Source organism: Ammospiza nelsoni, chromosome 19 (genome assembly GCF_027579445.1).
Source record: "Ammospiza nelsoni isolate bAmmNel1 chromosome 19, bAmmNel1.pri, whole genome shotgun sequence".
Classification (NCBI taxonomy): domain Eukaryota; kingdom Metazoa; phylum Chordata; class Aves; order Passeriformes; family Passerellidae; genus Ammospiza; species Ammospiza nelsoni.
The window spans coordinates 2242994-2253054 of record NC_080651.1 but is presented as its reverse complement, the minus strand read 5'-3'; the positions used below and the strand labels follow the sequence as shown (position 1 = coordinate 2253054).

General features: G+C 44.7%; 1 protein-coding gene across 3 annotated transcripts; it reads right to left on the bottom strand.

Annotated features, from left to right (window-relative positions):
* Window positions 1–364: 364 nt before the first annotated feature.
* Window positions 365–9460, bottom strand: LOC132081678 (sterile alpha motif domain-containing protein 9-like). 3 transcript variants are annotated; one of them, XM_059485521.1, is made up of 4 exons: window positions 9305–9357; window positions 7226–7380; window positions 6723–6767; window positions 365–6234 (listed from the first exon to the last, which is right to left on the bottom strand). In XM_059485521.1, the coding sequence occupies exons 3-4, from the start codon at window positions 6724–6726 to the stop codon at window positions 1571–1573; spliced, it is 4668 nt and encodes a 1555-aa protein (XP_059341504.1). In that variant the 5' UTR covers window positions 6727–6767; window positions 7226–7380; window positions 9305–9357; the 3' UTR covers window positions 365–1570. The 3 variants fall into 3 exon arrangements, with proteins under 3 accessions (XP_059341504.1, XP_059341505.1, XP_059341506.1); XM_059485522.1 differs by lacking the exon at window positions 9305–9357 and adding an exon at window positions 8317–8509; XM_059485523.1 differs by lacking the exon at window positions 7226–7380 and having other exon boundaries at window positions 9305–9460.
* Between the last annotated feature and the right edge of the window lie 601 nt (window positions 9461–10061).

Sequence of the window (10061 nt, the reverse complement as noted above, 5' to 3'; positions counted from 1 at the left end):
TGCTCTGGGTTGAAGCCATCCTAATGCCCCAGGCTAGACTTGGGGAAGCTGCCTTTGCCCAGTTACCTTCTCCAACATACTCCTGTCCCTGCATCAGGGCTGGGGAGCAGAGGGGAATTTCTCTGCCCTCTCCAGCTTTCTTCCTTCTGGCAGTTGTTTCTCCTTCCTGAAGCCAGAATGTGAAGGCTTGGATTAGACAATAATCTTCCATCTTCTTCCTTCTAAATTCACCATGGCTTGCAGTTCATTCTGCAGTTTTTGGCTCTGCCCAGATCCTTGCTGCAGTTGGAAAAGCAAATCATACCTAGCTACTGTTGGAAATACATCCTCAGGTAGGGTAATCAAGCTCACATAGAAATGGTAGTACTTCATAAAAGATATTTATTCGATTAAAACAAGTTATATGACAGGGTTTTGGCAATTTTAGTCACAATATCCTATATCAAACAATGGGAAATTCCAAGAACACACATTTTTGTTATTAGAAGCAGAATATGGCATCATGGTTGCAGACACAGCACTGAAAACCTCCTTTGCATTTTTAAAATCATGGATGTATGCTCTAGACAAATTTCAGTTCTGTATTCTGTGGTATTCCTTGGCTGATATGCAAAATAATTTCACCAAGTGCAGGAATTGTTTGACTATGTACACATAACAGTGCTTACAACTGATCTTTTATGCCACCCATGACTCTGCTCACATATCTCCCACCCCAGCCCAGATATAGATATTGTCCAGTAAGGTACTATTTACACAGAGAAGCAGTGTAGGATTATGCAGAATTTGGGGCCTGTTTTTTACCAGTCTGGTTGTGAAGTCAGCTTTAACACTGCTTCCATACTGACACTGGCTTTGCAGTTGGTAGGTATTTCATACATGGCACATGTCAACATGGTATGTGGTCTGAGTTCATTTTTCTGTTGCTGATTCAGGAAGAAAAATTTAGTTACACTGTGGGGGGGGGATAGAATGTAAGAAAATACTGCAGAAGGTAACCTCACCCCTGAGGAGTTGCAGCTGTACTAATCACCAAAAGGAACAGGCCTGCCCTTAATAGGCCACAGCTGTGTCCAGTAAGAAGAGTGCTACAAAAGAGTGGCTTAGCTGGTTGAGGAGAGACCTGGAGTTGTTGGCTGTACTTGGAAGAAGGAGTCAGTGCTGTGAGGAGCTGCCCTGGAGAAATCAACAAGAAGGTATGGAACTTCTGCAATAAGATGACAACAGCACTGGACAAAGTCTTTTACTGATCAAGACTACAAGACTACGCAGAGATTAACTTGAAGTGCTAGTCTGTGGGGTAAGAAAAACCAGATCAATTGTTGTCTTTGGGTCTTTGGTTTGAAATCTTGCTTTCTGTAACTCCAGAACAATCAATAGCTTGGCTCTAAGTTCACTCTATTAATAGTTTAAATTTTTTTGAGTTATTTGGTCAGTATTATGGTTGTTAATTCTAATGTTGCCTGGTGGTTACCCAGAACAGTCCACTTTTAGTTTTAAATGTGAGACTGGACCCTTCCAGTGCTGTACCCTCTAAGAGCACAGTGCATACAGTACTGTACTACATACCTTAGGTTCTTTTGATGGCTGGATCATTTTCAACCTCAATGTTGAAAGCAACAAGACCATTAAATGAAAAGCCTAAATAAAAGGTCACATTTTCACTTCCAGCAGGCACTGATTCACGATGGAGTGGCAAGATCTGGAGTTCCTTCCCATGACCTCGTATAAATAAATTTCTGTCCTTGGACCAGCCAGAAACTCTTTTGAGGTTGTCACGAATTTTGGGAACATTCCATACGGTTCCATGCAGCCACTTCATTCTTCTCTCGTCTAAGGACCCCACCATCAATTTGTCAATTTTAGTTTTGTCCACTATCTTACTTAAGCCATAACCCTTTCCCAGAAAAAAATGGGTGTAAATTCTTTTCTTTCTGGTAGGAACATCTTTCACTTTGATGTCATATAAGCGTTTCAAGGTTTGAAGAGCTGAAGTTAAAATTTCATCATTAATGGGATTAGGCTCTTTGTCTAATGCCTCATCTGGCCAGTACAGCAAGGTGAGCAAAAAATAGGCACTTGCTGGAAATTGTCTCTTTCCTTTGAAGAATCTTAGACTGAGCTCACGCAGAGTTGGCAGTGGAAGGAGTTTGGCTGATCCTGGTGCTAAGCAGGCTAATGTGATGTGGCACAAAATGAAATTGATCAAATCACTGTCCTCCAACCTGTTCCTCAGTGGGTTTTCTGGATAGAAACTAAGGATCCTTTCTAGCTTTTCAGCTGACCTGTTCTCTTTCTTATCTGTTAAGAAAGACAGGATATTGGTGACATTTCCTCCACCACTCCCATAAATACTCATTTGTCTCATGAGCTGAGTGTCAGGACCATTGTTGCTGTCATCTAGAAGTGATGCTGAGATGAAGAATTTAGCGTACACAGCTGCTTGCTTTCTCAGCCATTTTCTGGGATTATGAATTTGTTCTTCCTTATCATCATTTTCATCATCCTTCTCCTGGTTTTTATCTGTTTGGAAGTAACTTAGTTCTTCTGAAATCCATTCCAGAGCATTGTACAGGTTCTGGCGCAAGCCTTTCAAGCGGGAATGAAGCCTTCCCCATGGTCTTTTTATGTCTTCAGGAATGTAATCTGTGGTGAGATATTTCACAAGCTCAGTATGTTCCCTCTCTGGACCTGTGTGGAATACAGGCAGTGTGGACAAAAATCGAAGAAGGCGACAACCTACTTCTACTTCTCCAAAATAGCCAGCGTTGTTCATACTTTCACGTTCTTCCTTTGCTGCCTGTTGTGCAGCCCTGAAGCATTTCATAGCTTCAAGAGCAAGCAGTATCTTCTCAGTGATCCTTTCAGGAGTATCTTCCTCTGTCATTTTATCCACAGTGAAACCAAACCATCTCCTGTAGACTTGACCTTCTGTATCCAAAATAAAAGAATCAGTTGGCAAATGTGATTTTGCAACATTTGCCCAGTATTTAGCATCTTCAAATTTTTCATTGCTGTAATTTAGTCTGGCAAGCTGCTGGGCAAAAAAAGGATCTTTTCCAAGGAGTTCATACGCAGCTTTTAAAACAGCAATGGCTTTTTCACAGTCTTCAGTTTCACAGACTTGTTCAATGAATGGGGAGAAGAGAGTGTCAGTATTGTCCCCCCTGCTTCTTTTATCACGTCGAATAAACAGATGTCTGATAAACTTTCTGAATTCTTCTCGTCCAAATCTGTTTTCAAAGAGTGTCTTTTCCTGAAGAAGATTTGTTGCAATTTGACTTAGTGATTGATTCCCTGAAAGTTGATGCAGAATTTCTTTTGCAACCAGGCAGTGTATTATCCGAATAGTTGAAATATAAGTGATGCTTTCCCTTAGCTCAATGAAAATCATTCTTGCTTGTTCACTCAAGTGATGCTTGAAATCGTATGCTCTTGCTGTACTCTCTGTATATGCCCCCAGGCCCAGAAAAGCCTCACAGTGTGACAGTGAAAGGTATGAGTTTGGTACATAGCAGTTGAGCAGAGCAATGTAACGCATCAAGCAGGTGTCACGAGAGGAAAGGTCGATGCCTTGCAGGATGTGCTCTACCATGTCTGACACATATGTTTTACTGAACTCCTTACACATCAGCACAAATGTAAGTATGAATTCCGGTTTATCATATTTCTGCTGCAGATTTTCAAGTTTGGTGTTAAACTGCTCTTTCTCTAAATCTGTCAGTTTGTGAGTGACAGCAACTGTGTCCAGTGGTGAAGCCTTGCAGTGCCTTTCAGGGTCATTGTATCGTCTGCAGCATAGGAGGATGAAGTAAGGCCTGGAGGTATTCATTTTCCTGGCTGCTGCAGCCTCTATTAACTCACTCTGTAGGTCCTCCAGGTACTCATCATCATAATCTTCGATCAGGAGCAGCACAGGAAAGCAGTGAATTATTTCCTTTTCTTCATAATCTCTAAGGGCGAGCACATGGTTACAAACAGTTAAGGGTGGATAGGAGGTCTTGATAACAGCACATCTAAAACGCTTTCTGTTTTTCCATAGAACTTGCCGTGCTATTGTGCTTCCTCCACTCCCAGGATGGTGAAATATCTTTAGTTTAGCCACAGAATAATTGTGTCCACCTCCTCGTAAAATGCCATCCAGCAGTTTGCTTGCCTCTGCACATGCGCTACGTTCAATGATGTCCCCACAGTGTTTATTATCAGCAAGCCACAAGTTCTCCCATGTGATTTTTCTCCCACGGTAAAAATCTTGTTCTATTTCTTGTTTTTGTTTTTCAGTCCAAAGATTTAATTTGATATCATCACATTGATCAGTACAAAGGATTTCTAGGGAACACAATTTCTCTTCTTCCCGCAAGGGAAGTGTACACAGGCCTCCAGTGGAAGCTGGCAGGTGTCTGGGTTGGGCTGTAGAAGGCAGCATTGACTGGATGGTGGCATCTACGTGACTGAGCTTCATACCCACAACACTGCGTTGTTCCAGGGTCTCAATGCTGCAGGATTCCTGAGCTAGATTAGCCCACTTCCTGTAATTGTCTCTGGACTCTGCGATGCAGATGATGTACTCCATGCCATTCATCTCTGTATAGAATTCCTGAAAAGTGTCCACAAGTGGTTTCTGCACTGGTGACAGCAATAGAAAAAGCACAATGAAAGAGCCCTCTGGCAGAATTTCCTCGCAGATACAAGTAATTACTTTCTTCAGGTATTTCTTTTTTGTTCTAATCCATGTATTTTCATCACAAGCTTTCTCATCCCCAAGGAAGTCACTGCGCCCATTGCAGAATATCCAGCTGGTCTGATCAAACAGCTTCTGAGAGGGAGAATTATCAGTCTTAATTTCTTTGAAAAAATCCTGTAAGAAATAAGAACTTGTTTCATGGTGCTCTTTGTATTTGCTGTACAGCCCTGACACATTAGAATGTTCATCAAAGTCAAAGACACAGAAAATGTTCAAGTGCATTAAAAAGTCGATGTGGTTCAGATTATCCTGTTCACATCTGTTTGTGACAAGGATGTACCGTAGGGAATCATCCATGTAGCTTTTGCCATCATTTAATAGAATTGATAACTTTCTTCCTAAATCTTGAGGTATTTCTGTAGGTACTTGTGCGCTGGAGAGCTCAGCTCTTTCTCTTTGAGCATCCCTGTCTGGCATGGCTTGAATGAAAGCAGTGAGTTTGCTGCGCTGCACAGGCTCAGACTTCGCTCCCAGTCGCTGGTAGAGAGCTGGTTCTTTGGTCAGGATCACCTTCTGACTGCTTTCGTTGTATTTTGGCAAATAAACTTCAAAGCAATTGTTCTTTACCAAGCTGAATGTTGGTTCAATGTCAACCTCCACTACAAATCTTTGTTCTTGAGAGTCTTTTGAAATCACTTCAACAAACACAGGTGGATGAATACATTTCCTTGCAATTTCTTGTAAATTATTGCAAAAGCACTTTTCTATATTATAATCCAGAGCATCAACAAAGTCTTCTCGTTTTTTGACCTTTATGCCGACGATCTGTCCATGTTTCCAGCCCTTGTTCTCCACACTGTCCATGACACCAAAATGGATGGTGCCATTTGTTCGAATGTTCATGCAGGCTGAAGCAAATCGTATCACTTCAGAGGCAAATTTTGATTGCAGCTGTTGTTTGTTCAGTTCTGCAGCAGTGTCACAGGATTTGTATTCATGGCAAGGAATGATTAAATCACTGACTCCTGATTCTGGAGGAAGAACCGTGTCCTTCACGTATCTGAAGTCGGTGTCTTGACTTCTAAATGGCCGATAGTTTCTGACCTCTAAAACTTCAGCAGCACTTGGAAGCTGGGATTTCTTGCTGCTTTTTGGCTTCTTGCCAGAAGCAGGAGCTGTGCTCTCGTTGCTGGTGGTACCCACAGCACCAGAGCTGCCTTCACTCACCGTGCCCTGAGCAGGGGCATTGCTGGCTCTGGCTGGGGCTGTTTGTGCATCCCTTCTGTCGTGTGTTTTGCTGCTGGAGTCCTCAGCTTGCTGTGCGTTGTCCTGCAGCCGCAAAAGTTCATTTCTCTTGTGGATTAAGATCTGGATTTGGCCTTTCTTCATTCCTATGTCTTTGAGGAAAGACTCATCCAGTTCCATTAATGCTGGACCTGTCACTTCTTCTGCATGGAGTTTATCTACATACTCCTTCTTGATTCCGGTAGATTCCAGCCAGCATTTGACGTGGTTCTCAACCCATTCTCTCACAGGTAATGTTTTGTAATCTAGACATTAAAATCATGTATTACTAATACAAACTAATGTTTGTTTGGCCACACTGAATGTTCAATTCTTTCTACCAGTCGCAGTGAGAGAGCAGGTCTTAAATATGTCACTTCTGATGATAAAGTATCCATAACCGTAATCAGAAGCAGTTCTAAATGGTGCAAGACCAGTAAATCAGCAAAGCAGGAAACTAGGAAGGAAACTAGGAAATGATCCTCAAAGGGAGTTGAGGAAATAAAATATTTTTTGCAGGGCATAATAAGGTTTATGGGAATTGACAGGGCTGGATTCCCTAACCTGGACAGGTTTGGGTAGATCATTTACCACTTGAGTCTGATTATTTTATCCTAAATAAAGATAGCATCAATGTACACCCTAAGATGATAGGAGTACTGATTAGTTCCCCACTAGAGAGAAATCCTTCAAATGCAGATATTAAAGCAAATAGCTACATACAAAGTAGAAATTATCTGAAAGCAATACATACCCATTGTCTTTGGTGAAGGAAATCCTGCTGTTAATGAACAAAACCCTAGAAGGGGGAAAAAGTAAGTCTTCAGATTTACAGTTCACCCTCCTGTGATAGTTCAAGCCAACTTTGGTGTTCTGTTTTCCCAACTTCCTCCCCAACTTTTTGCCCAAGGTAATTTCTGTACCTCTAAAGGCCTGTTCTTGCCAGCTGTGCTGCTGCTGTGTGCCTGTGTGAAGGCAGCTGCTCCTGCCTCTGACACACGTGGTGGTGACAGAAGCAGGAGGTTGCTGTAGAGGTTTGTGCTGACAGCTGAGCCCAACAATTCTTTCTGTTACATCCTGGAGAAAAGGAGGCCCCTCACCACTGCATCCCCCAGGTTCTGTCTCTTAACTTTTTATTGCTTTATCTCATTTTCCCTGCCTTGAGTTCCTTCACACTTGCTTTTTCCCCTGCTCTTTTTTCACGGGTACACTTCTCCCCTGCTTCTTCTCTTGTCCCACATTTGTTCTGCTGCTTACCAAAATTTCCAAGAAGCAGTTTGATTCACTGCCCAACTCAGCAGAAGGTTTTCTGTTTAGTGGGGTGTCCTCCCCTGAGTCGTGCCATCCTTCCTGTGCCCAGTCTCCATTCCAGGGGTTCAGGATGGGTGGCAGCACAGACAGCCTGTTCTGTACTGCAGGAGGAATGGGTTTGTTATGAATGAAGTTCTATATGTCTGATCTTATAAACAACAAAATTGAATTTAGCAGCAATTTTAACTGAGCAGCAATTTTATATAAATGAATACAATCAAGTATATTAAACATAATCAAGCATATACAGAAATTTGGCAGTGATTAATTAAGTATGATTAAGGTTTGTATAAAGCATAAGCAAAACTGACCAGGGTATGGGGACGGTTTCTCACCGTGCCTCACGTATGAAACAAAGGAATCCAAACCCAACTTATCTACTGCATGCTAGTACATATTCATCAGTATTTTCCTGTAAATCTCCTCCTATTTTCAAATATTGAAATCTATGTCACTATACTGCACAGCTCATGCTCCATTTGTTGTTAGGGGGTCTCCTGGCTCTGGTCTTTTCGGAGGAAGGCTCGCTGTCTTCCTTGCTGTCCCCTGAATAACCTTACAGGTTGCACATGGACATTAAGCTTTGTGTTATGTAAGTAAATTTTTTATTCCAAATAAGTATTATCATTTCATAGATAAAACCACTACTATAGATTCTGTATCTGAAATTGTCCCAACTTTGCCCATCCCACGGCCAATTCTGCTTTGGGAATTGTCCCAGCTTTGTTTGCCTAAGGCCAATTCTGTTTTGGGATCTTGTTTATGTCAGTACTACAGCCTATATCCTGTTTTTCACAAATAACATGTGCAAAGGGACACATTTGCTTTGTAACACTAATCACATATACTTTTCCTCTTTATTTTATAACAATTATTTTCTAAAATATTGATATAGTTACAATTTTGTAGCAAGAATCATATCTGTTAATCACAGGTTCAATACCCCTGCTCAGTGTGACATTCAGCAGTAACCACAGCCCGGTCACTGGGACACAGGGAAAAGTGCACTGTGCTAGTGCTGCTGTTGCTTCTCTTACTGTAGTGAGGAGACTCAGCTCTGTGCTTCAGCCAGCGGCACCCCTGCAGCTCGTGGTGCTAAAACAGTGTCAAAGGAGCTGTCCAGCTGGTCGAGGTCTCCACAATATCTGCAGGTGTAATGGTGGTGACTGGGGAAAGGAGAAAACCTTGGCAGGAGGTGGGTTCAGCAGAAGGGGTGGTCCGGGGAGATACCGCCCCGGGAGAAAGCCAACGAGTGCACATTGACCCTTTCTGCATCGGTCAGCCCTGTGCAAGCCTTGGCTGAGGCACAAACATGGCTGGAGCTCTGGTGTGAGCAGGAGGCTCTGAGAGGGGAGCCTGTTACGGGACTGCCCTGATGTGCTGTAGCTGTAAGGCATCCCTCAGAGTAAGTGTAACCAGGCTGGTTATGAAAGTGGTGGGAGATGGATTTCCACTGACACTTGGTGCAGCCTTCCTCGATAAAGGCGGCTAAAAATGTCCCTGAAATAGTGATCTTTCAGTGCCTTTGGCCACCTCCCAGGGCTGGGCTTGTACTGTGGAATCCCGTCCCGCCCTTGTCTCTCTGCCCCAGCCCGCGGTGACAGCTGACGTCAGGAAAGCGCTTCAGAACAGAGAGCCGTGCCGGGGAATCGAAACTGGAACGGAGGCTGAGCAGAGCTGGGCAAGGCTGGGGCAGCACGGCTGGAGGGGGCCCGCGGGTCCCTGATGCCTCCTGGATCTGGGAGCGGAGCACTCGGGGGTTGTGCTCCAGGGGCTCTGGGGAGCACTCGGGGGTTGTGCTCCAGGGGCTCGGGGTACCCCGGGCTGCACGGGGGGCACGGAGCGGGTGCGGGCAGAGCTGTCTGATCCCCGCTGCCGCCTCCCCGAGCTGCTCCCAGCCCCGTGGGGTGGCCGGGGCACAGAGCTGGGTGGGCGGCCGTGGAGGCACAGGCTCACTTTTGGTTAAACCCGGCCCCAGTACAGCAACCCGCCCTGCTGAGAATGAGCAGCGCTCGGAGAGCTTACCTTGCAGAGCCGAGTGTCCCCAGCGCGGTCTGCCCGCAGGGAAAGGTTTCCAGACGAGGAAGGGAGAGAGGGAAGGTGCTCCAAGACCTCTGGTGCCAGGCTCGGCACGGGCAGCAGTCTGGGCACTGTGGGTGCTCTGCGGCTCCCGCGCGTCTCTTGAAAATTATTCCGGAAGTAAAAGAGGAAACCGCTTTAGACAAATATTCGTGGTTCAAGTCTCCACCCACTTCACAGCAGTGCTGCTGCTGATACAAATCCAATCGCTTCAGCCTCACCGAAAAAAGGTGTCAGAGGTATATGTCCAAAAATATAATGTGGAATATATTTCTTCTTTGTTTTGTATTTTAAACTTTCAGATCCATCTCACTGCCCTCTATATGAGCCACCTACTCACTCCAGGCGCCCCCACCAAGTAGTGGAGAGGCTGGGAGAGGCTTCTGGGCCCAGGAAGGCTGGGCTGCAGCAGAACTGTCTCGGTGGCTTTCTGTTTCCTGTAAAGCACGTCATCAGTCACCAGCTCAGTTTCACCAAAACGATTTATTTGTGGGTATTTCTTTATCACGCAGCAGCACCAAGAGCTGCCATTTTATCTCAGCTGTGCACCTGCCTCAGGCACCAGGCTGGGGGGGGCTGGTGCCTGGGGTCTGTCAGAGAAACCAACGAGGCTCTTGTGCCTCAGGGAGGCTCCCCCGGCCTGAACAACTCCTGCAGCCGCTGCTGGCCCAGCAGGCAGAGATGGTTTGAGCAGGCTCCCCTC